Below are 27,503 nucleotides of genomic sequence, written 5' to 3'. Positions count from 1 at the left end.
CACATGCTTTCTATTCCCATTTATGCTATGATTTAAATAACTTTAACCAGTAAGTTAATGATACAGACAAAATGTATACAGATAGAGCTTTTTGTGATTTTATAGAAAATGTTTTTTTTCTTAAATCTGAAAATTAATGTCAGATACTACAATGCTGCCCTGACTGGAATGGAGCTACACAGACAAACCATAGACCTAGCCAATGTACTTATGTATTTTCCACCAACATAAATGCCTAAATCTGAGAGCTCCACCAGTTCAAAAAACACTGGGAAAAGAAAGATTTAGCAAAAAGTGGCAGGAGAGGAAAAGAGAGGGATGGGAACACCTCAATTCTGGAAGGAAACCCCAAACATCAAACTACTGCCTAAAGCAGAGAACATGGCTGAGGAGAGGAGGAGATCCCTCCCTTGCATCAGCAGTGACACATCTTTGCTTATCAGCCTTTTCAGGGTTTCTCCATGGTTCCTGCTCTCCCTGAGTCTTGCACAGAGATTCTCTACAAGAGCAGAAGAGCGGAAAAAGGCATGGGCCACATGCCACATCTGCCGAATCGCCTGCTGCCTGCAGCACTAGAACCACACAGTGGTAGCTGATGTGGAAGCCCATGTGATTTTAATTATCTCCTCTTCCAATCTGTTCTTTAGCTGGCAACAAAGCTGCAGTTTCTGATTAGTTGAATAGGAGCCCTGACACAATAGGTACTGACAGGGTTTAGAAAAAGAAAAAACCCACCAAACCAAGTAACTTTTTATACAATGGAAAGAGCACAACACAAGGAGCTTTTGCATAACCATACTATGGTTCCACATGTGGAGAAAAAGCTCTCCTATCTTCTTGTTCATCAAGAAATATCAGTAACCCCATCAACAGCTGTATTAAACACATTTCCCTATTTTTTCTCTTTGACAGATGAGCAGAATTCCCCATAGCTGGAAGCTGCTACAGACTCCACAGACACAGGCAGCCCCTGATGTACTGCAGCCTCCTCTGATTTCATTTTCCCTGTTGTTCAGCATAACCGAACCAGTCAGCGCAGCCATCTGTACTCAGTGCTAAACAGAGCATTTTAATAAAGAGCTATAATAAGTTTCATTCTTGCACTGAACCAGAACAGATTCAGCCTCTGGCCCAACGAAGTACCACAACTGCTCACTAACTCATTAGAAGTCCTTTTGGTCACTGAAAGCTGACAGGTGAATGTGACAATACAGAAGAGATTAAAACTTGTCTCAAAAAAGTCACATAATAAGTTCAAAGCAATCATGACAAAAACACCCTGACTTTTTAAAAGGCAAAAGTTCATTTAATAAAAAATGAGGAAATTCATAACTACTTTTAAATACTGGTCAGTCATTTAACTAACACCTCACCCCAAATAAAAATTAATACATGTGATTTTAGCCATAGCAATTCTGAAATAGTCACAGCTTAACGTTGGGGTGTTTTTTTTTCCCTAAGGCATATTTGTGGCAATCACACTAAAACCCAGAGTCCACTAATACCAACTTTTTGATACTTACTGCACAAAATCGGAGAAGAAGGTGTCTGAAGAGTCAAAGTTGAACCATCTTTGCGAGTGATGTTAACACGAAATACCAGCCTAGCACGTGTGCTCTTTTTCTTTGAGCCAGCAATCCCTATCCTAGCTTCAACATCAGCATTTCTCAGCTTCAGTATTCCCACGCAATCAACCCTAACAACAGAAAACAGTGGAGTTTAATAGAGTTTAATATGTTCAGCATCTTTAATAGTCTTTCAACTAGTTACATAGGCCATAAGTCAAAACTCTAAATAATTACTGGAATATTCTTTTTTTTTTTTTATTTACGTTAAATCTCTATGTGACCTTTCTGGTTACATAGCTTGGTTTTCAATTCAACCCTACATATTTTGGATGATGAATTATAGGAGGAAGGAATAATAAAGCAGTATGAATAAAACAGAAAATGCAATGTAACAAAGTCATTCTGGTAAGCATTCAATTTATAATCACAGGTCTTCACTCTTCCATTCCTGTGGCTAGATCTGGGTTTGTAGGATTATTACTACAAAATATTCTACATTCGCTTAAAGCAATAGTAGAAGAAAACATACTGTAGTCATATTTCTTTTTATGCTCAGCAGACCTTGGAAGTGATAGATACATCGTACCATAACTGTGGTCCTCTGGGAAACATCTACAGGGCCAGGGTGAGAGAGAGGCAGTGCTAACTTTCAGAAAGACATGCTAGATGCAAAATTATTTCAAGCAAATGAGCAATCAGAAAAAACACCAACCAAACACAGCCTAATGTGTTAAGAACAACATTGTCATTTTACCAGGACCTTAGGCTCTACACCCAAATAGTACAGGGACCATCTGATATCTAATTTGAGTACAACAAAGTTTTGTGTTGCATGAGGGCCAACAAGCAACGGCTAGGGAGCAGAGAGGAGGGGAGAGTGATTTAGAAGGTGGCACTGGCATTGCTGTCAATAGGGAGGTGCTATAGCATCACTGAAATACCAGGAAGATTTGAGACATCAAGATTCCTTTCAAGAAAACAGCCTAAGCAAAACTTTTCTTCTCAGGTAATTCCAAATTCATCTTTCTAGCATCTCTATACTGATATGGTTTTACATTAACACTTGAGGACAATTACAAAACTACCCTCCAAGAAGCAGTTATCATGGGAATATATTTTACATTAAAAAAATCAAATTGATACAGTCTATTAGCAAACTATATTATCCTACTTAAGAAGTGGACACTGTCAATTGAATAAACATTTCTTCTCTTGAAACAAGACAAGCTTCCAAGTGAAGAGTGGCAGCTTTCAACCACACACCCGTTGAAAAGAAGACGTTCTATTGAAAAGATTTCTTTGAAAGAAGATCACTCCCTTTCTGTATTAAGATACATGTGAAAAGCTTATTAGGAAATCACTTATATTTGGAGTTTGCTTCTGATTAGCAATTCTTACTTGTTAAAAGACAACCAGCAGAATCACTGACCAGCTTATAATTCACCTCATATTTGAATATGCACATTATTGATCAAACAGGACATGAAACTAATGTAACAGTTAATCGATAAAATTTAAGGAAGACCTGATTAAGATTTATATATAATAAACAAACTGAGAATGTGATTTAAAAAAAGTTTTTCTTATACACGTAGCTTCACCAAGTGCCTGGCATGTGCCAAGATGTTCAGACTTTTAACTACTAACCCACCCAATTGAAAAAGGAAAACTAGTTTCTGAAAATAAACTTTTTTTTTTTTTTTTTGAAAAAAGAAAAAAAAAGCTACTCACGCAAGTGTCATATTGTTGCTTGGGTCCAGTCCAACCTCAATAACAGTAGTGCCCTCTATATCCACTTCTTTACAGGGAGTAGTGTTTCTCCCAGTAACTCTGCAGGCCTGGTAGAACCCATGTGGCTTCACTCGACCAGAGTCATTACCCACAAATACCTGAAGCACCACGGGCTCATTGTGACCTTCCAGCTGAAACATGGCAACACAAATCAAATATTTCAAAAATTGCCTCTTAATTAAAACACAAAACATTTTAGGCAGCTGAATTTGTAAAGGGTACTCTGATACTCTACCATTTACATGGTAAACTTAAGGAACAGTCTTTGCATCATGTCACCAAGGTCTCCGTGGCTAGAAACAGCATCGCCACAGCTAAATAGTGTGGCTTTTCTTCCCTAGTGTTCTTGTTAGAAGAAGGTATGAACAATGCACAAGAGTATCTCGCATCATCTGGATGGTAAGTGCTCCAACTTTGCAATACCATTAGCAAGACAACATGAAAATCTGCTACTGATGGCAGGGACACCTCCACTGACAATCTGCGTTCAGGATAATCTTTCTTTTGCTAGATAAGTCACTTGACTAAGGGTTGTTTACACAGTTTTAATGGTGCCTATTGATTTTAGACTCTCTAGTTCTAAATCAAGTAACATGGTTTTCTTTAAAGGGCCACAGAACCTGCTGCTTCTCCTCAGTCTACTTACATAAGCTTATAAAAGGTGGAAGCAAGGACAGGTGGCCTGGGAAGAATACAGGGATATTGTCCGGGAAGCTAGGGACCAGGTTAGGAAAGCTAAGGCCCAGTTAGAATTAAATCTGGTAAGGGATGTGAAAGATAACAGGAAAAGCTTCTACAGGTACATAGCAAATAAAAGACAGACCAGGGATAATGCGGGCCCTCTCTGGAAGCTATGGGGAGAACTGGCTACCCTGGATTTGGAGAAGGCTGAGGTTCTTAATGACTTCTTTGCCACAGTCTTCACTGGCAAATGCTCTGACCACACCACCCAAGTCTTGGAAGGCAGATGCAGGGACTGTGAGAATGAAGACCTTAGGCCCACTGTAGGAGAGGATCAGATCCAAGATCATCTTAAGAACCTCAATGTGCACAAGTCCATGGGACCTGATGAAATCCATCTGCTGGTCCTGAGGAGCTGGCGAATGAAGATGCTAAGCCACTGTCCATCATATTTGAAAAATCATGGCAGTCAGGTGAAGTTCCTGATGACTGGAAGAAGGGAAATATAACCCCCATTTTCAAGAAGGGGAAGGTGGAAGACCCGGGGAAGTACAGACCAGTCAGCCTCATCTCTGTGCCTGGCAAAATCTTGGAGCAGATTCTCCTGGAAAGCATGCTAAGGCACATGAAAAACAACGAGGTGGTCAGTGACTGTAGGAGAGGATGAAAACTATTTGATTATTGCCAAAGAGAAGTAACTGCTTGGCTGAAGAAGAAAAAGTTAAAGCAGCAGCGAAGTACACTGTGTGATTAAGCAGAGCAACCCAGCTGGACAGGAGCAGGAGAACAGAAAGATAAGGAACTGGTTATTTTGGGACTGTTTGTGAAACGACGAAGAAGGTTGAAAAAACAAAACTGTAAACCAGGAACTAAACATGATGTGCTAAAACTAGCTTGGTATAAAAGGCAAAGCAATAGGCTAAAAATATCTTTTGCTAGAATGGTATAAAAGCTAGAGCAATAGGCAATAAAGTGATTCACTGCATGAAGATGCTCTGAGTCTGTGCCTTTCATACGCTACAGGTGACAGCCAACATGGCTTCACTAAGGGGAAATCCTGCCTGACCAATTTGGTGGCCTTCTATGATGGAGCCACGGAACTGATGGACAGCGGCAGAGCAGTTGATGTCATCTACCTGGACTTGTGCAAAGTGTTCGACACTGTCCCGCATGACATCCTTGTCTCTAAATTCGAGAAACATCAATTTGATAGATGGACCACTCGGTGGATAAAGAACTGGCTCGATGGCCACACGCAAAGAGTTGTGGTAGATGGCTCGATGTCCAGTTGGAGACCTGTAACGAGTGGTGTCCCTCAGGGATCGGTGTTGGGACCGGTCCTGTTCAACATCTTTGTCGGTGACATGGACAGTGGGATTGAGTGCGCCCTCAGCAAGTTTGCCGACGACACCAAGCTGTGTGGTTCGGTTGATATGCTGGAGGGAAGGGATGCCATCCAGAGGGACCTTGACATGCTTGTGAGGTGGGCTGATGCCAACCTTATGAAGTTTAACCAAGCCAAGTGTAAGGTCCTACACCTGCGTGGGGGCAATCCCAGGCACTGCTACAGGTTGGGTGGAGAAGTGATTCAGAGCAGCCCTGAGGAGAAGGACTTGGGGGTGTTGGTTGATGAGAAGCTTAACATGAGACAGCAGTGTGCACTCACAGCCCAGAAAGCCAACCGTATCCTGGGCTGCATCAAAAGAAGAATGACCAGCAGGTCAAAGGAGGTGATCCTGCCCCTCTGCTCTTGTGAGACCTCACTTGGAGTATTGTGTACAGTTCTGGTGTCCTCAACATAAAAAGGACATGGAGCTGTTGGAGCGAGTCCAGAGGAGGGCCACGAGGATGATAAGACGGCTGGAGCACCTCCCGTATGAAGACAGGCTGAGAAAGTTGGGGCTGTTCAGCCTGGAGAAGAGAAGGCTGCGTGGAGACCTCATAGCAGCCTTCCAGTATCTGAAGGGGGCCTACAAGGATGCTGGGGAGGGACTCTTCCTTAGGGACTGTAGTGGTAGGACAAGGGGTAATGGCTTCAAACTTAAACAGGGGAAGTTTAGATTAGATATAAGGAAGAAGTTCTTTACTGTGAGGGTGGTGAGGCACTGGAATGGGTTGCCCAGGGAGGTTGTGGATGCTCCATCCCTGGCAGTGTTCAAGGCCAGGTTGGACAGAGCCTTAGGCGACATGGTTTAGTGTGAGGTTTCCCTGCCCATGGCAGGGGGGTTGGAACTAGATGATCTTAAGGTCCTTTCCAAACCTAACTATTCTATGATTCTATGATGCATCTGAATGGTTGCCCATGCTGCCAGAAAATAACAAGCACCAGATCTCTACTGAGCTAGCAATATTTTTACACTATTCTTCCCCATCTTTAAAACACCCCCCAAAAGAAACACAAACAAAAAAGCCCTCTTGTCCTTTAAAGTTTTTTCCCCACTAGCTCAGATTTCCTGAAGATCTACTGACTCATTTTGTTTGTCCAGCCCTGGCAGACTTTTATATGCAGTGTATAAACTAGTTTGCCTACTAGTAAAGCAAACTTGACCTTCCAGGAATTCAATAACATGAGACTCTTCCAAACAGAATTTTCACTGATAGGTACTAAAGGGTAACTTGGAAAAGAATTAAAAGGATATTCAGATGAACAAAGGCCCATTAAGAAACTTCACATAAATGAGCACTAAATTACCATAGCAACAGGATGATATGAATAGATTTTTTCTTATGAAACTTCACTGGACTCCTACATTACTCAGGAGGACTAAGTGAAGTGTTGTAGATGTTTCTAACACTGTTCAAGCATGACTTTAATGATGAGTATACTCCTGTCCTGGGTTCAGCTGTAGCAGTTATTTTTCTCCTTCTTAGTAGCTGGTGCAGTGCTGTGTTTTTGACTTTCAGCCTGGGACCAATGCTGATAACAACGATGGTTTTAGTTGTTGCTAAGTAATGTTTATTCCAATCAAGGACTTTCTCAGTCTCTGCCAGGGAGGAGGGGAAGCCAGGAGAAAGCAGAGACAGGACACCTGACCCAAAGTAGCCAAAGGGGTATTCCATACCACAGCACGTCATGCCCAGTATATAAACTTCTGGGAGTTACCCAGAAGGCCGAGATCGCTGCTCGGGTCACGCTGGGTATCGGTCAGCGGGTGGCAATTGTATTCTCTCTCCTTGTTATTCCCCTTATCATAAAAAAAAAAAAAGCCTACACCAGCCAGGATTCCCAGGCAGTCTCCCATCCAAGTACTAATCGAGCCCAACCCTGCTTAGCTTTTTTTCTTCACCACCAGGTTCTGCACCCGGGCAGCAATCTCTTGCCACAGTGCAGCAGCCCAGATGGGTTTACTTCTGCGTTGCCAGTTGCTCTGCTTCCATTGCTGCAACCACCCCCACAGGGCATTTGCCACCATCCATGAGTCAGTAGAGAGATAAAGTACTGGCCATTTTTCTCGTTCAGCAATGTCCAAGGCCAGCTGGATGGAGTCCCCTATGACCATTATTGTTACTGGTTGTAATAGTAGCAGTTTTGTATTGTACCTTAGTTACTGAACTGCTCTTATCTCAACCCGTGGGAGTTATATTCTTTCGATTCTCCTCCCCTTCCCTCTGGGAGCAAGGGGGGGAAGAAGTGGGGGAGTGAGTGAGAGTGGTTCTGAGTTACCGGTTGGGCTCAAACCACGACAACTCCTATACTCTCTCAGCAGTATTCAGCACAAATTTTAAGTGCTCTTTCATAAACAATGCTTCTTTGTGGACCTGGTAAATTAGTTTGGATTAAGAACTCTTTGCTGCTTTCTCAAAGTGGCATAACTATGAAAAAATAGAAAGGGAAATGTCTTTAACACTTCTTATTTGTATGATAAGAGACACAGTTGTCTACTTGCTTGACCTGCTGCCCACGCTGCTCCTACTATGACCAGGACGACATTCACCTCAGTTCCAACGAGCATGCAATGCCAGTCTGTATTCAGTTCGGTGCCCACCCTGACATTTATAGTCTTGTCACTGCCACTTTTGTAATGGTATTTGACATCACTTCTTCTGTGTGCCTCTGTGTAAGTCAAGTAAAGCATTACTCCTGGTAAGCCTCTCTACCATTTGCATTAATAAACCTTCACAAGTATAGCCCTCAAGTTCTTTGACTGCTTCCACCAGGCTATGTAGCCATCCCTGCAGATGGACAAATGGCTGAAACCTTCCACGGTCAGAGATATCTTTATACAGACTACTGCATCATCCACTGTCGTCTTAGTCAGGCAGCCTGTAAGAGATACCAAAACATTATCCCTGAACTTCCTCCCCCCTCGGTCTCCAATTTCATCCTGGAGATCTGTGCAGTCAAGGAAAAATGACTTCCTCTCTTGTTTCTAAACAGCTGGTGCATATCCACAATAGCATTCCAGCCATGTACACTAACCCAAGTAACTGGTGCAGTGCTGTGTTTTTGACTTTAGCCGAGGAGAATGGTCCTACCTGGAGCCTCTGGCAGAAAGCTCCAGGGGAGACTCGAGGTCGACCCCTTGGCTTTTGGAGTCGGGGATACAGAGGATCCGAGGCCAGCTATACTCCCACTGAAAAAGAGATACTGGCAGCCTATGAAGGGGTTTGAGCTGCTTCAGAAGTGATCGGAACTGAAGCGCAGCTCCTCCTGGCACCCCGGTTGCCTGTGCTGGGCTGGATGTTCAAAGGCAGGGTCTCCTCTACACATCATGCAACTGATGCTACATGGAGTAAGTGAACCGCACTAATTACACAACGAGCTCGAATAGGAAATCCCAATCATCCAGGAATTCTAGAAGTCATCATGGACTGGCCAGAGGGCAAAGATTTTGGAATGTCACCAGAGGAGGAGGTGATGCATGCTGAAGAGGCCTCGCAGCATAATAAATTCTCAGAGAATGAAAAGCAATATGTCTTGTTTACTGATGGGTCCTGCCATATTGTGGGAAAGCATCGGAGATAGAAGGCAGCTGTATGGAGTCCCTTACAAGAAGTGGCAGAAATTCCTGAAGGAGATGGTGAATAGAGTCAGTTTGCAGAGGTCAAACCCATCCAGCTGGCCTTGGACATTGCTGAACAAGAAAAATGGCCAGTACTTTATCTCTCTACTGACTCATGGATGGTGGCAAATGCCCTGTGGGGGTGGTTGCAGCAATGGAAGCAGAGCAACTGGCAACTCAGAGGTAAACCCATCTGGGCTGCTGCATTGTGGCAAGAGATTGCTGCCCGGGTGCAGAACCTGGTGGTGAAGGTACGCCACGTAGATGCTCATGTACCCAAGAGTCGGGCCACTGAGGAACACCAGAACAACCAGCAAGTGGATAAAGCTGCTAAGATTGAAGTGGCTCAGATGGTCTTAGATTGGCAACATAAGGGTGAATTATTTTTAGCCAGGTGGGATCATGACACCTCAGGCCATCAAGGCAGAGATGCAACAGAGAGATGGGCTTGTGATCGAGGGGTGCACCTAACAATGAACACTATTGCCCAGGTTATTCATGAATGTGAAACATGTGCTGCAATTAAGCAAGCCAAGTGGTTAAAGCCCCTCTGGTATGGAGGACGATGGCTGAAGTACAAGTATGGGGAGGCCTGGCAGATTGACTATATCACACTCCCACCAACCAGCCAAGGCAAGCGCCATGTGCTTACCATGGTGGAAGCAACCACCGGATGGCTGGAAACATACGCTGTGCCCCACGCCACTGCCCGGAATGCTATGCTGGGCCTTGAGAAGCAAGTCTTGTGGCAACACAGCACCCCAGAGAGAATTGAGTCAGACAATGGGACTCATTTCCGGAACAACCTTATAGACACTTGGGCCAAAGAGCATGGCATTGAGTGGGTATATCACATCCCCTACCATGCACCAGCCTCTGAGAAAATCGAACAGTACAATGGGCTGTTAAAAACTACACTGAGAGCAATGGGTGGTGGGACTTTCAAACACTGGGATACACATTTACCAAAAGCCACCTGGTTGGTCAACACTAGGGGATTTGGCAACAGGGCTGGCCTAGCCCAATCAGAACTTTTACTTACTGTAGAGGGGGATAAAGTTCCTGTGGTGCACATAAAGAATTTGTTGGGGAAGACAGTCTGGGTTATTCCTGCTTCAGGTAAAGGCAAACCCACTCGTGGGGTTGCTTTTGCTCAGGGACCTGGATATCCTTGGTGGGTAATGCAGGAAGATGGGGAAGTCTGATGTGTCCCTCAAGGGGATTTAATTTTGGGTGAAAACAGCCAATGCACTCAACTATATGCTGTTGCCTGCTATATAACACTTATATAGCCCATCAGCTAAATGCCCATCTCTGCCACTCTAGGCTTTGAAAAGAAGATATGTGCTGTTATGATCATCAGCAGAGAATAAAGTCTTGGGAAAAAGGTGGTAGCAGCAAAACTGTCCTCAGGTCACCACTGACTGACCCTGACTTCCCTCCGATCATCACTCTAGCAATGAATGAACTTTGATGAAACCAGACGAGCTCAGCAGTGACCAGACGAGTTTGGCGGTGTCGTCAGCAGGCAACAACTGAACACTACGCACCATCCCTCCTGCCCTGAAAGACTGTTACAAGAGATGGAGCCTGATATCATGGACTGAATGAATTCAGCAAACTTTATAGGAATGGTCTATGGACTAAGGAATATCTCTCTCTTTATGTGTGTGTACATGTGTATATGAGAAAAAGCAATGGTATATTCAAAAATGTGGGATCTGAGCATGACATGAATAGTACGGAATAAGGGGTGGATACTTTCCTGGGTTCAGTTGTCACAGTTATTTTTCTCCTTCTTAGTAGCTGGTGCAGTGCTGTGTTTTTGACTTTCAGCCTGGGAACAACGCCGATAACACACCAATGTTTTTAGTTGTTGCTAAGTAATGTTTACTCCGATCAAGGACTTTTCAAGTCTCATGCTCTGCCAGGGAGGAGGGGAAGCCGGGAGGAAGCAGAGACTGGAGACCTGACCCAAACTAGCCAAAGGGGTATTCCATACCACAGCACGTCATGCCCAGTATATAAACCGGGGGGAGTTACCCCGAAGGCCCAGATCGCTGCTCGGGTCATGCTGGGTATCAGTCAGCGGGTGGTGAGTAATTGTATTGTGCGTCACTTGTGTTTATTGTTTCCTTTTCCCCTTTTAGTTTTATATTCTCTCCCCTTGTTATTTCCTGAGACAAGGAAGTACAAAATGAAATATAATCCTTTGCAAACAAGAAAATTCAGTTTCAAGTAACTTTAAGCTTGCTGGCTTTGTACATAACAACAAAACTTTCCAAACCTAAAAAACCCAACCCAAAGAACATAATAAGGATCCTTGTATAAGATAAATCGTTGTACCTGACAAAGTTTTAGAACCTTATGACCTTCGTATAAAATTTATTGAAAGCAAAATAAGGACTGTAGATAAAGAGTGTCTGAAACTAGCAGATGTTCAGGATGTGCTGTAACTAAGTTAACTGATAAGTAGGACGAGAAGAAATCACTCACTTCTGTCAGCAGTGTTACCAAACTTATTAAACTGGCCTAAGCACTTATCTACTGCGCAGACCTCAAAGACTACCAGAATAAGAATTCAAGGAAAAGATAAGGTGATGAAGAGGAAGATGATGAAGAAACGACCACCAAAGGTCCCAAAGACCACTACCATAATAAAGTGTGCATGCAGGAAGAATGTTCTAGGAATGTGATGTCATGTATAAACAACTTCATGAATATGTATACAATATAATGAATATGTACGACTAATGACAATATAATCACGGTTTGGTTGATGCTCGGACAGAACATGCTAGGAGGAGCTATCCCCCATGTTCTCCGGTGCCGCAATAAAGAATATCTGCTTTTCAACTTAAAACGTTGTTGACGAGTTCCTGACAAGTTCTATGAATCATTTCCCTTATCATTATTATTATTAGTGGTGGTAGCAGTAGTAGTTTTGTATTATACCTTAGTTACTGGACTGCTCTTATCTCAACCCGTGGGACTTACATTCTTTTGATTCTCCTCCCCATCCCTCCAGGAGTGGGGGGGAAGAAGGGGGTTGATTGAGCAAGTGGCTGCATGGTTCTGAGTTACTGGCTGGGCTTAAACCATGACCTGGGCTTTGGTTCCCATCCTCTGAATAATTTACAGTAAAGCCCTCAGCACCAGGCTGGCAAGCCTCATCACCAACAATATTCACCCTCTCCGAGTAAGGTGAATTACATCACTTATCCTTTTCTCCCCTCCAAATGAAGCAGGATGAACAAAGAAGCTAAATACATGCTGGAGAAACCAGCTATGCAGCCAGGGCCCGGATTCCTGACTGCATCTGCTCTATCCAGATCCTTCCCCTTGATCAGAATGATTGAGGACACAATTCAGTCCCGTATGCTGCTCATCCCTGCCTCAGAGCGAGCGACCAGCAACACCTAAACTTTAAGGCATCAAAGTCTATACAGGGAACAGGCTGAATTTGTTAGGTGCAGTTATAGCATTTCACTATCCTAGTTTTGCATGCTTCAACTGTCTATTTAGACAGTTTGTATAACTGTAGTCTAACAGGACATGCATCACAGATTATACATCACTGCCTTGACATAAAGCTTCCTTCCTGCTTTAACTGTGATGCAAATGAGACCTCTTGGTACCTGCAAGAGAGAGAGTACAGTTTCTACAGCAGAGACTGCAACATCTTCCCCACCCCTTCCCTTTAAAAACAGAGATTCTAGGCCTATTTCAACTGAACCAGTTATCATTCTACTAAAGCATCACTTGGGAAGGAGTCCCCGTATCACCCAACACTAAGCACCCTACCTTGACAGTTGGAAAGCCTTGCTGTGTCCGGTCTTTCACTGAGCCTCGGCTGCCTTCAGTCAGGTAACGAGCCCTGTGCTGGGTTTCCGGCTGTACCACAATCTTCAGCTCCTTCCCCTCACTCTTAGTTGGATACTGACCACACAACATTGGGGTCTTCTTCCCTCCAGCTCCTTTCTGGTTCTCTGATGCTCTGGGAAGTCAAAGCAGGCCATTAAAAAGATGTTATAAGCAGCTCCTCAATAAAAACAAACTAAATCACAGAAAAGCTAAAGAGAGAAAGAATGTATATTAACAGATAGATTTATAGTTGAGAGCAAACTTTGGAATTCTCTTTCTGACAGAGAAGGAAACCTGCAGGATGAAGAGGAATGATGCTTCCCTGCCTCCTCCATCCAGTGCAAATAGGAACTGCTTTTCAGAGAGTAAACATGAAGGAAGGGAAAAGCAATTAGCATTAAACTATGTTAAACAGAAGGCGGCTCACAATCTGCTTTTTCACAGTATATGATACAGCCTGGTATTGTATGAATAAGCTGTTTCACTTCCGTAACAAATATACATATGTACACACACACACTGAATGGATTTAAGTTTAAATGATACTTCTTTAAATAGGAAAACAGCCTCATGCCTGTCTCCACCTGAACTTGCATATCCATGCAAACTCTAATATTAATTTCTGTCAAAACAGACTGATAAATTTATGTTTAAACCAAATTAGTTATTTAAAAAGCTGTGACATAATTGCACCAATTTGAAATCTTCAGTGTATGCAAAAAGACTGTTTTGTTCCAGGTGCATACCTTAAGATGTATCTTGTGTTCAGTTCCATAATTAAAACCTGAATGAAGAAGCCCTCCAAAGTATAACATTGTGCGATCAATTTTGTGTTCACTTTAAAGCACAGTGGAAAATAACTCTTGATCTTATACAGAGCAGGTTTGTATAATGAAGTCTAATAACCTCATTTAACACCAGCAAATGTAAACATGTCATGGCAAATAGTACAGGTAAAAAAAGGGCTCAACAGATTTATGCAAATGTAATATTCTTCTTTACTACCAAAAAGTAGTTTCTAACAGCTAATGACTCTGAAGAAAGCGGTTTAAATAACAGGTGTGAATTGCTCAAAAAGCAAATCCCTTTTCAATGTGCAACACATGGAAGTAATTTATCCAGGATTTTTAATTCTCAAGGGGGGGGGTGAAATGCTTTTTCTTCAAAAATTGTTTACTGAGAGCTTTGCCTCTGCAAGACTTTTTCACTGACCTGAAGGCTGGGGTAACCCATAGTGCTCTCATTCCCAATTAACTGATGATTTATACTAACAAACATTATCAGCACCTTTCCTAAAACTCCTACTGTGCAACAAATAGCACGCAGCCACATGGTACGCGAACACTTCCAAGTCATTCCCCAGACCCTGCATAGCCTTGCCCACTTTTCATAGCATGGTTTGGGTTGGAAAGGACCTTTAACCTCATCTAGTTCCAACCCCCTGCCATGGGCAGGGACACCTTCCACTAGACCAGGTTGCTCCAAGCCCCATCCAACTTGGCCTTGAACACTGCCAGGGATGGGGCAGCCACAGCTTCTCTGGGCAACCTGTGCCAGGGCCTCACCACCCTCACGGGGAAGAACTTCTTCCTAAGATCTCATCTCAATCTCTCCCCTGTCAGTTTAAAGCCATTCCCCCTTATCCTGTCCCTACCTGCCCTTGTAAAAAGTCCCTCTCCAGATTCTTTGTTGGCCCCTTTAGGCACCAGAAGCTGCTCTAAGGTCTCCCTGGAACCTCCTCTTCTCCAGACCGAACAAGCTCAGCTCTCTCAGCCTGTCTTTTCCTATAGAAGGGTCTTCTCCTGCTCCAGGAAAGGTCAGGTACTTTGCCCCTGATTCCACCACATCTCCTACTAAGTATCCAAAACCTTTGAATACATGTTATAATGGGTTAAAATGGACACTGCTGAGCAGTTATGAGCTCTGTGCTTTGTATGAATTTCATTCATGTTTTTCTGGTTGTGAAGGTTAACCACTTCCCCACAGACAGCCCAGCAAAGCCTCCTGCTCATCCAGCTGAGCCCAGGACAGATGGCCAGTGCATCCCTGAGCAGCCCTGGCTGCCTTGCACACTTGTCCTCAACCAAGTAACAGCAGAGAGGCAGGATCTAGATTAAAAAAAAAACAGCATTAAAAAACCCCTGCAAGAGTACTATCTTTCTGCCAAGGAGTTCTGATTACTCTGCCCCAGTCTGGTCAAACAGGCTGTTTAAAACAAACAAAAACACTATGTAAAAACATATTCTCTTAGGAAAATGAAAGGAACAAAATTCCTCTTCAATGTACCACAGCCAAAACCTGTGATACACTAAATAAACTGTAATTAACAGCACTATGCTCCTCGCTTCTGTACAAGTTAAGCAAAACCACTAATCAAACTCAAGCTCATTAGATAATCACTCTATTCTTCCTCTCAGGTCATTATTCCAATGGACTAAAAGGAATACGTGTATGAACTTGCAGAGAATATCTTCTCTTTTTCTCCCTCAGAATTTTAAATCACAGAGCTACAAACTCTTGGCTTCCCCCAGGGAACACAAGAAGTCACACTGGGCAACCCCAGCTGCTACAGGCACCATCACATCCTTCACAGCGCTGTGCCTGGGCCCCATGCTTCCTGCACCTCGGCACAGGAGAATGCTCCACAGAAAGATGTCACACAAGGATTGCTTAGTTTGACCTTGTCACACGTGGAAGTTCCTACTCCCTAAATTAATAGGGGAGACTGAGATATTACTGAATTTCAAAGGGGAGTGTTAAGAGAGGCAGCCGTCAAAACAAAATTCACTTTCAACACTCAAAATGCAAAGTTTTAGCAGTGCAACATTAACACTTTGGCCTCTCCAACACAACTCTGACCTCCTGAGAGTACTTTACCCTTAAACCCCAAGATACCTGAATTGTCAACATACCATTATTTAATACGTTGTCATATTTATGCTGCCTAAGCATTATTTTGAAAGTTTTCGCTCTAGAACCCTAAAGTAATCATTACTTTCAATCGGAATAGCTGAACTTGAAAGCTACTGTAAAGCCTTCACCAGAACTCAGTGGTCTGTCTTCTCAAATTCCAAGGATATATCATTTACACATCCTTTTAATTTATTTATAATTCTAATATTTGTGCACATACATATAATAAAACATTTCATACACACATTTACTAGCTTAACCGTTACCAGACAATGCCTCCTCAAAGCTAGCACTTCTTTTCTAAACAAGAAGTATAAGTAGCAAACCCCATGACTCTACTAGAACAGATTTCCTGAGTTAAGGTTTGCATGGTCCTGCACTGGCATCAGGACTGTTCCCAGTGAAGACCTGAAAGTGAAGGTGAGACCAAGCACATCGGAAATCTGAGCCTCTTTGCCCTAAATCACCATTAATTTACCCATTTCTAGAAAGGCGCTCAAATTCTAAGTTTCCACAGGAAACTGTTCCTAGCTTTTGAAGACCACCAACTAGAAGTCTCTTCTGAGGCAAATGCTATTTCCACTTCAAAAATTAGCAAGGCTGCTTTCCTTGCTCTTTTCTTAAAGCCAAAAGTAAATGAACTCCTTTGCCTGAACTCCATAAGGCTGGAAAGTCAAAAAAAACCCAACCAAACCAGTCACTACTGTGACCTAGATTTGTAATGCTAAATCTCCATATTCCAGCTGCAAAATTACATTTTCTAATATCTTGGCCAGTTCTTGCCCCAGAGCTTTTATTCAAAAGGACAATTCTGTTACATAAGAGTTTGCTGCAGTTCAATCTAGCCTGCATACGACTTGCTGGGAAAAAAATTATCATCTCCCCCTGTGTTCACAGAGTATTCCTGACATCACCGATGAATGTTCACTGGGTAGCCCCTAATATTTTAGGGAACACTACAGTCTTGTGATGCTTTAGATTGAGATCATAGAATCGGAGACTGGTTTGGGTTGGAAAGGACCTTAAGATCATCTAGTTCCAACCTCCTGCCACAGACAGGGACACCTTCCACTAGACCAGGTTGCTCAAGACCATGTCCAACCTGGCCTTGAACACTGCCAGGGATGGAGTATTCATATTGTTCCAGAGTTTACTAAATCTTCCCTCTCTGCCCAGAGATCACGTTTACAGTCACAGTTCTTGCCCTCCAACAAAGTTTCTTCCCTTTGTAAGAGAGCACCTGACCCCCTCTGCTCAGTGAAGGCAGTATCCTCCTGCCAAGCAGCTGCCTTACATACACTAATTTGCTTCTTTGGGTCTACCATGTACTAAGGTTTTACTTTATTATCAGCGATTTCAGCTGGTGAAAACAAGAGATGCTGGACAACTGCAGCCAAGCAGTTACAACAAGTGGTTGTTGTAAGGAGACACCAGGAGACCCATGGGTCGGTGGCAGAGCCAATACTCCTGGTACCAGGCAGCTCCATGGGCCCCGACATGGTACCCGGCTGGCAGCACTCTGGAGAGTTTCTCAGAATCACTTTCTCACAGTGAAATTTTAAGTATGGAACTGCAATGACCCTGGGAATACAGACTCCAGGCTCTTTCCCTTTGGAATATGAGAAGTTCATAATCTTTCCCATCAATCAAATTTTCACATTCACCATTACTGCGATGAACATTAGAATGTAATGCAAGCACATAAGAGTAAAACCAAACAAAATACACCACATCCCCACACCCCCCTCCCCGGAAAAAAAATAAAAGCACCAAATCTATTCACTCAACCATCTTAAAAGTACTAAAGAATCCACAAGTTAAAAATAAAAATGTATCAACACGCTATTGTAAACTGATGGACTTTTTCCTCTTTAAGCAACCACTGAAATGCATTTAGTGAACAGTGTAAAGTGGGAGAGATGAGAGACCACCACCCAGGCATGCCCACGTACAGACACACACATGCATACAACCCAGAAGCACAGAGAGAAACACGATTAGAGATTTATTTCTGAAAAAATCAAAATACAGAAGTGAATTCACAAGAAAAAACAAAATCTGGTTAACCAGTTCACCATATCATCTTAATATTTTATAAAAAAGTAAAGCATATGTTAACTTCAATGATGAGAAATCCCAGCAAGCCATTCACTTCTACTCCCATCACTCTCTCTATTCAATAAATAGAGAAAGAGGCAAACACAGAAGCAGGTAAAGTGTACAGACTGAAATCCTCACATAAAATCCTGCAAAACCCACTAAGATTTAGGATGTATCCAGTCCATTTCTGCCTTTCTTTTTAAATACATTTTCATTGCCATTCTATAAATGGAACTGCGCAACCTTTGAGGAATTTCACTTAAAGAACAATACAGATGAGCTCATCAGCCCTGCATTTGATGATTGCAGGGAAGGTTAGCTTTATCTTCTAAAAGATTATCAAGTCTAATGAGACCTTATCCCAGGCTAGGACGCAAAAGGGAACAGCAGAGAAGGGATTTATGTGAGAACCTGAATAGAACACTTGATGAGGCATGGGAAGAGTTTTATTAGTTTGGTTTTACATATGGTGATAGAAATTTAAAAAAAAAGGGGGGGGGGGGGAGGAAAAAAGGCAGATACCAACCCATTTCCTGCTTTTGAGTTGCCTTTGCTGTCCGTGCTGAGCTGAGAAAGGACATAGTGAGGCGCTTTGGCACTGTCGGCATCAAATATATCCATGTTGGACTCTTCATAATCTCGACGTTTTATCCCTGGTCTCTGCTTTGGATTTCGTTTGCGTGATTTACGTGGCACCTCAGTGTTATCATTGTAGGAACTGGTACTCATGTTACTGAAGTTGGAGGGTGAATCCTCCATCCACATACTGCAGCTCTGTTCTGACTCCAATCCACACCCCTCATCCTGGCAGGACATCCGACTGTTGTCCAGCAAGTCCTCAGGTGGTGGCGAGATGTACAGGACTGTGTGTCTCTTCGGCGTTGACTGCTGCTGCTGGACTGCATTACTGGTTAACTGCTTTTCACTTACCCCTCTGGTACTTACCCTCACAGCTGAGGAGCAGCTCTCCACTTGCATAGCCTTGCTGTCAGTGACTGAGGTAGAGTAAATGGTAGGACTGGAAGAGGTGGTAAAGGAGCTGCAAGCACCGCCCATGGAGGAAGAGGAAGGAGCTGAAGAAGCATCTGCGGTGTATAATTCAGAAGTAAATACAAGATACATGGTTCTGTGTGTGCTGGCTATAGCAGTCCCATTGACACAAAGTGATTTATGAACAAATTTCTTTCCCCCAACAAGTATTTGGAATTTGGTAAGTTTTAGAATGAAAATGCTTAAAGCAATACAGCCTAACCAATACAATACTTTGGAAATGCCCAAATGAGATTTAGTATGAGCCACTGGAATCAACTTTTTTAAAGCTTAATGTTAATTCATAAAAATGGCTGCAAGTAAACACAGCTTTCATCACCTCGGCTGGACTAATTATTTGTGTAGAAGCCATTTCATCTAAAATAATGGAAGCCCCAATGCAAAATGCTTATAATCCACATTCAATGCTAATTAAACCATTTATTGTTGGAAATTTTTTTATTTTTTGAAAAAGACGGGACTGTGCTTAGCCACAAAATATTAAAATAAGTTTCTAACCTATGAAGCAGAGAACTACAGGTCATTTTTAATGCAGACACTCCCTGCTTCAGAGGCAAATCCTGGAATAAAAATATGAGAAAATAAATGAGAAAAAGAGCTGCTGATTATTCCATCACAAATGAGAAATAAAATATAAAATCAACTGACTTGGTAGGCAAAATGGAACTGGTATCAGTCACTATGACAGAGTTGTTTGTTTTGAAGGTTCAAAACGGGTGAAGTATTTGTATTGGTGACATGCTGATATAAGACAACGTGAAACTTCTGTAATTTGACTCTTTCAGTCACTGAAACTGTTTTCTCTCAAGACTATCAGCCGAGTCCCTTATGCAGACAGAGACAGCTTGGGACAGACCTCTGAAAAGTTCATAGAATCACAGAATAGTTAGGGTTGGAAAGGACCTTAAGATCATCTAGTTCTAACCCCCCTGCCATGGGCAGGGAAACCTCACACTAAACCATGTCGCCCAAGGCTCTGTCTAACCTGGCCTTGAACACCACCAGGGATGGAGCATCCACAACTTCCTTGGGCAACCCATTCCAGTGCTTCACCACCCTCACTGTAGAGAACTTCATCCTTATATCTAATGTAAATTTCCCCTGTTTAAGTTTGAAGCCATTACCCATTGTCCTATCATGACAGTCCCTAAGGAAGAGTCCCTCCCCAGCATCCTTATAGGCCCCCTTCAGATACTGGAAGGCTGCTATGAGGTCTCCACGCAGCCTTCTCTTCTCCAGGCTGAACAGGCCCAACTCTCTCAGCCTGTCTTCATATGGGAGGTGCTCCAGCCCTCTTATCATCCTCGTGGCCCTCCTCTGGACTCACTCCAACAGCTCCATGTCCTTTTTATGTTGAGGACACCAGAACTGGACACAATACTCCAAGTGAGGTCTCATGAGAACAGAGTAGAGGGGCAGGATCACCTCCTTCGACCTGCTGGTCATGCTTCTTTTGATGCAGCCCAGGATACGGTTGGTTTCTGGGCTGTGAGTGCACACTGCTGGCTCATGTTAAGTTTCTCATCAATCAACACCCCCAAGTCCTTCTCTGCAGGGCTACTCTGAATCTCTTCTCTGCCCAACCTGTAGCAGTGCCTGGGATTGCCCGGACCCAGGTGTAGGACCTTGCACTTGGCTTGGTTAAACTTCATGAGGTTGGCATTGGCCCACCTCACAAGCGTGTCAAGGTCCCTCTGGATGGCATCCCTTCCCTCCAGCGTATCAACCGAACCACACAGCTTGGTGTCGTCAGCAAACTTGCTGAGGGCGCATCAATCCCACTGTCCATGTCACCGACAAAGATGTTGAACAGGACCGGTCCCAACACCGATCCCTGAGGGACACCACTCGCTACAGGTTTCCAACTGGACATTGAGCCATTGACCACAACTCTTTGCGTGCGGCCATCCAGCCAATTCTTTATCCACTGAGTGGTCCATCCATCAAATTGATGTCTCTCCAATTTAGAGACAAGGATGTTGTGCGGGACAGTGTTGAATGCTTTGCACAAGTCCAGGTAGATATGAAGCAGGGTATTTTAAAGAACATGATTGTAACTCCTCTGGAGTTCAGACAGATCAATCTGGTTTAGAAACATGAAAGGACAGCTAAATGATTAAAACAAACCCCTGAATATTTCTGGATACCAACAGAATCATTTCCACTGAAGAATTTTAATGGACAAATCAGCTGAAAGCCTAGGCTGAAATATTTCAGAGGAAGCAGTATGAACAATTGTTAAGTCTTTATTCCTCAATGAGCTGCAGCTGTTTTAAAGAAATAACTGAATTTTATGGTCAGATTTAAGCTTCCTGCAGGAGAGATGCTATTTTCTGTATTTCTGCCCTGCTGACCACACCTTGCACAATAAACCAGAACCACAGAAATAAACTAATTTTTGAAACAAATTGTACATAATATATACAAATACTAACCCAATATGTTTGTTCAGCTAGTTACTGGTGTCCTAGGGGTAATACCTATTAAGAGGAACATGATATTTTCCTTCTTCTTGAGTTTTTTTTAATCCAAAATATTAATCTCTCAAGTCTAAAAGGTTTAGAAATAGTTGAACTATTTTATCCAGTTTAAGCAATTTAAAAGTAACAGAATAAAGTATGTTCAGCCATCATATATATATTTAGTGCTAACGGCAAAACGTAGCAAACCTTCCTATAAATCAGCCTACTTGTGATTACCAGGGATATCAATGACTGATGAGAAAGAATTTTTAAACCAGTACCATTTCTTACAACTTCTCTATGCTAAATGAATTTAAAAGTAAACCTACACTACTTCAGATTGTCAAATTTAGTGGTCATTACAGTTTATCCATAAACTATTCTGCTTTTATCTTCATAGGAAGTCCCTTCCCCGAACCTCTCCGTGAAGCAGGAGCAGATGAATGATACCAGTTCCATTTTCCAGTTTGTTCTTTGGCAAATATAGTGGCTGAAATTGGGAGAATTCAGTCACTTTGAACTGCATTCCAATTTAAAGGCAAATTTATCCTTTCTATATCATGCATTAATGCAATGCTTTTTTTTCCAAAAACACTTACAGGATTGGCAAGAACTATTAAATCTAGATATTAATTTCAGTGACAATATTTAGAAGCTGATTTGCAGCCATTTTGAGTTAAGACCTTTGCTATTTGGGATCTTTACTTTGTTTTGTTAAATACAATTAGTTTCCATTCATCATTTATGCACTCAAACAGAAAGAAATAGAAATGTGCAGCATGCATACAGCATATATGCTGCATGCAAGCGTTGGCAAACACATGGCACACATGGCAGTAATGCTGCAGAACTGGATTACTGAACAGCAATATTTCCCCCATTTCAAATTAATTCTTCTTTAAATGGATGAAACTGAGTATCATGCACAGTACAACGGAGTGTATGCATGTCTCATGTTTGCCTGTGCACGAAAAGACTTTGACAAATCAATAATTATGTACATTGAACCAGGTAGCAGGGCTCTCGAATTGGAAGACTTCCTCCAACAGATTAATATCGAAGACTTATCTTTTTGCAGCAAATATTGGGAACATTTTAGAAAGTTCTTTTAAGAGACCTGGAAGAAAAAATTAAAAGGGACATGGTCTGCATTGGAACATCTATGTCAAACACTGATCATACCCTGCTGATCAAATGGTTCAATGCGTATCCTGCCCAGAAATGCAACAATTGTACTTTTCCCTCACTTTCCTAGGGAAAAATAAACAAATTACTGTTTCCACCATTTTTTCCTCCTCCTTTTTTTTCCCCCCTAGAAGTTAAAAAGCATGTATGTGTATTTTTACTATCCATTATAAATTAGTTATACTCTCCTCCATTTACCAGATACACTCCTGTGTAACAGTAAGATTAGATTATCGAAATATCAAGTTAAACAGTAATAGCAAGAAAACCTCTCTCTTTAGCCTTATATATTCTCAGATGAATGCCATTACCATCCATAAACATGCAAGTGTTTTAAAGCATCTACAGTGTCTTCTCTTATAATAATTAACAGTATGTAAGAAAGTATGACAAATATTACAGACAATGAAATAAACTGGCTATATTAAACTTGTGTATTTGATTGTTCTAAAGTCTATTTTGGGGGATAAATTAGTAATTGCCTTAGTAACATTTTAAGTTATGCAAGTATTGAGAAACATAGTAAAATGTATGTTTTCTCATGGAGTCTGCAGGCCTTTAGCCAACGCATCTTCTTTTGAACTGATAAGTAAACGGAGTCAAAAAGAATTAGTGAAGTTACTGTAAAGAATAAACCACTGGATGTTTCATGGCTCCCATTTTGTTTTATCAATTTACTCTAAAGCCAGTGACAACACATGCATATCTGATACCCAAAAGAGATCTCTTGGTTGAATATGCTGCATTTGGGAGGGTTTAAAAAAAAAAAAAGTTTATTCTGAAGTTTTCAGTAATTTAAACTTGACTGGTATTGCTTTAAAAGGGGAGAACATTTTGCATTTCCTGGTTTTGAGGAATGAAGTTTTCCCCAACATGCAGATAACCACCCAAATATAGACAGTGGCTGTTCAGTGCGGGGTGTACCTGCTTGCTGATCTGTCAAGTTAGAATGGAAACATACACATGCCTTCTCTAGTTCCAGCATTTCTTTTATTTGAGGTTACTTTCTTTAGACACATATTAATGGGAATTGTTACAGGTGGCTCTTTCATTTGCAGCTTAACAGTGCTTGTAACAACAAATATAGTTTAAGTGAATACGCACATTTTGAAACATAAGACTGAATATGTTTTAACACAATCTCAAAATAAAAATTGCTTTTCAACGCTGAATAGAAGCCAAGTGCATGTTATGGCAAATATGCAGCTACAGTATTAGAAATGAAACATGCACCAGCATCACAAGGTAGGATTTGGTTTGTTTTCCTTTTTTTAATTGAAAAAAGGAGAGAGAAAACTACTTCCACATTAGAGCAAGCTTGATCACTGTTGAAATTAAACCTCCTGAATCCATTCATTGCCATCACTGTAACATGTAAGGTAGTTGAAATAAGTAATTCAGAATTTGTTGCCTGTCCTACAAGCTTTTTTTTTCCTCTAGGAGAGGCAGAATGGTATCAAACAGTTCAGCGTAAGGAAGTCCTGGTTCTGGTTTGGACTTCATAATTTACATCAATAATAAGCAATTCTGTAATGTGTAAATGAAAGAGAGGAAATAACCAAGAACTAACAAAGTGCTTAGTGCTGGAGTTCAGAATGTAAATAAAGATAACCAATTACTCCGCACGACTCCGAGGAAGACTACATTTCAAAGAAATTCCAGTTGTTCAAGTTACCAGTCATTGTACATTTGCCTCCCAGAAAATCTAAAGAGGTGCCTATTGCTCCCAAACATTTACCTTACTTTCAGGCAGTGAACAGAATTAAATTCACAACCAAGAGACTGAGTGATTCAGGTTCCTCTGAAAACAAAAAGCAGCCAAAAAAGCAGGCAGTGGAAGAATGGATGCAACACACGTGGCACAAACGCACACTGCTAAAAGTCACAGGCTAATATAACGTCAGAGACTAAGGGAACACACAGCAAAGAGCATCCCCATGAGCAAATCAGTGCAGTCTTTTTCTTTTCAGTAACATAAAGCATTATATAAAGAAAATTTATTACCTCCTGAGTTAGCAACTAAGGCAATGATATATATTTCTATATCCTATTATCTTGTGAAGTCAAACAAGGCATTTAGCCTCTTAAAAAAAAAAGTCTGAAAGGCAGGAAAAAGAAAAAAAACTAAAAAAACCCACTACTTGGCATTGAAGGAGTCTTGTCTCCAGATAACACTTACATGGAGCCAATCCCGAAATCCTTGTTTGTTCTTTCCAAAGAGATCCTTAAATACAACAAGGATTACCAAGCCCTCCAAAAGAAACAAATAGTGTCCTGATGACTTTTTTTTCCTTAATTGCAGCTGGAGTGCAAAGCGAGTCATTTCCCAGACTGGAAAGCTTAAGGTTGTGAACACAAATAAAGTGGAGATATTTTGGGGGTTACAAGTTTTTCAGCCACCTGTGCATGAACAGCCAGGACTAGCAAAAAGCCATTCAAGAACTCGCCTCTTCCTCATAGCCTAGCCTGCATCCTGCATAATCCCTATGCTGTGTTCAGAAAACAAGTGTCAAAAATGAAAAGTCACCACACAGGGTAAGGTTTAGGTGGTATATAAGCTTAATATATGAAGTATACCCATTTATTAAATTTGTTAATTTATCTAACATGTCATGTTCTTGATAATACTTTTGTATGTTAACTGGCTTATTTGAACCACTGGACACAGCAGAACAATTTCAGAACAAAACCAGAGGGTACTATGTGCAAAATTTCCACCATCAGCCCTTGTGTTGCCAAAAGTTTGAAAGGTAAACACCAGAATTTACAAAGTGGCTGCAAACCTGCTTTCAACACCTCACATGCCAAACTTTGGTCTCTACTTTTCTTCTTCTCGTATTACTGATATAATATCAAAAACTTTTCCAAAAACTTTAGTTTCAAATCAATATCAATCCACTACTTAGAAATAAAGATTTAAAAAAAAAAAAAAAAAAAAAAGAAAGAAGAGAAAAGTCTGAAAGCAAGACCGACCTATACCCTGGGTGAGATTGGATGGGTTAAGTGTCTCTGGCACTATTTGTCTTCACTATTGACAGACACTGTCACACAACCCACCACTCGATGCCTGTCTCTGAATGGCGAAGCTAGAATGCAAGTTAAGTGTATTAATAGAGAAAAAAAAACTAGCATCCCAGCAAATAAAATAAAGCAATCCAATTCACCAGTTATTAAAAACACTCAGATTCAAGATAGGTAGGTTAATTTAATTTACATTAAGCCCAACAGTGTAAATTCCCCTTACATTCACATGCTGAACCAAGCAGTGTATTATACTTTGGGTAAAGACATCAAACAATCTGGTTTTGTAATAAATTACATCCATTATTAAATTAACACTCCAGTTTAGGTATTTAAGTAAAGCTTTTGTTAGTGGCGCTCACACACCAATTCCATGTATCTTAGATCCTTCTTCCCCACTCGGAGCAATAACCGGCTGCATCCAAGCAAGTCAGAACTCTAGGACCCTCAGTTGCTCTCTTCAAGCTCTACCTGTCATCTCCTCAGCTTCTGCCACCCTAAAAGAGGGACCGTACAATCATGTCAGGATTGATGGATCTGACAAAGAACACTTCAACTGAAGAAACACTCTTTTGTTCTTTAGATACATGGTTGGGTTTTTCCTAAGAAATAAGAACTCCTCTTGGCCTTCAAAGTTGTTGATGCAAGGAGGTGCCCCAACAACAGTACAGTAAGGCTGTTCTCTTTTTGCCCTTCACTGGCTTTGTTTTTCATTATTCATTAAGGAACGGGGAATTCTCTTGTTGCAAAGTAATTCTCAAACCTTTTTGATGCAAGAATAGGAGCCACTTAATGCAAGAATTTGCCATTAAAAATTCTCTCAATGATAAAACAACTTGTGTTTGAACAGTTCTGGAAAGTTGGATTTACTGACTACATGAGATTCAAGAAGTTTGAAAATAAGCTTCATCTAGGAAAAAAGAGATGATCTAGACTACATCTATATAACCTTTTACAGGCAATTAAAGGAAGTTCTGCTCCATGCAGAGGAGCAGGTAGGCACTCAAGGCACATTGTCCGGGGTTCAGCTGTAACAGTAATTTTTCTCCTTCTTGGTAGCTGGTGCAGTGCTGTGTTTTCAACTTTAGACTGAGAACAATGCTGACAACACACCAATGTTTTAGTTGTTGCTAAGTAATGCTTACTCCGATCAAGGACTTTTCAGTCTCTCATGCTCTGCCAGTGAGGAGGGGCACAGGAAGCCAGGAGGAAGCAGAGACAGGACACCTGACCCAAACTGGCCAAAGGGATATTCCATACCACAGCACATCATGCCCAGTATATAAACTGGGGGGAGTTACCCAGAAGGCCCAGATCACTGCTCGGGTCAGGCTGGGTATCAGTCAGCAGGTGGTGAGCAATTGTATTGTGCATCACTTGTGTTTATTGTTGGTTTTCTTTCTTCCCTTTTTAGTTTTATATTCTCTCCCCTTGTTATTTCCCTTATTATTATTATTAGTGGTAGTAGTAGCAGTGGTTTTGTATTATACCTTAGTTACTGGACTGTTCTTATCTCAACCCATGGGATTTACATTCTTTTGATTCTCCTCCCCATCCCTCCAGGAGCGAGGGGTGGGGGTGGGAAGAAGCGGGGGAGTGAGCAAGCGGCCGTGTAGTTCTGAGTTACCGGCTGGGCTTAAACCACGACACACATAAAATTATTAAACTTGTTCATATCTATGTTAGCACTAGCAAGACAGAGCAGCCAGGGCACTGTACCAACATACAGCACCAGGAAGATGCATTTTTAAAGAACATTAGAATCTGGTTTGACACACGACTGAAGCAAGCAAGCTGCAGACAGAAATCCCTGAAAGACATCCTTTTAGGAAATTATAGGAAGGCATTTCCAACTGGAAGGGTGG

The 27,503-nt window shown here is 41.8% G+C and overlaps 1 protein-coding gene across 9 annotated transcripts in view; it reads right to left on the bottom strand.

Moving 5' to 3' along the window:
• NFAT5 (nuclear factor of activated T cells 5) overlaps positions 1–27,503 on the bottom strand; it is a 72,852-nt gene that overhangs the window by 22,403 nt on the left and 22,946 nt on the right. For 6 of the 9 annotated variants that reach the window (XR_003994879.1, XR_003994880.1, XR_003994882.1 and 3 more), the window contains exons 3-6: positions 18,447–19,005; positions 12,848–13,040; positions 3,300–3,490; positions 1,524–1,696 (exon numbers count right to left, since the gene is read on the bottom strand). Coding sequence is in view for 5 of the 9 variants with exons in the window: in XM_030510953.1 (XP_030366813.1) it covers positions 1,524–1,696; positions 3,300–3,490; positions 12,848–13,040; positions 18,447–19,005 (1,116 nt within the window). In the remaining 4 variants the exon portion in view is untranslated. Of the gene's footprint in view, positions 1–1,523; positions 1,697–3,299; positions 3,491–12,847; positions 13,041–18,446; positions 19,006–19,468; positions 19,531–27,503 lie in introns of those variants that run through there. The other 3 variants (XM_030510955.1, XM_030510956.1, XM_030510957.1) reach the window with 3 other exon arrangements.

The sequence above is a fragment of the Strigops habroptila genome, chromosome W (genome assembly GCF_004027225.2).
Source record: "Strigops habroptila isolate Jane chromosome W, bStrHab1.2.pri, whole genome shotgun sequence".
In the NCBI taxonomy this organism is placed as follows: Eukaryota; Metazoa; Chordata; class Aves; order Psittaciformes; family Psittacidae; genus Strigops; species Strigops habroptila.
This window is presented reverse-complemented; position numbering and strand designations above follow the sequence as displayed.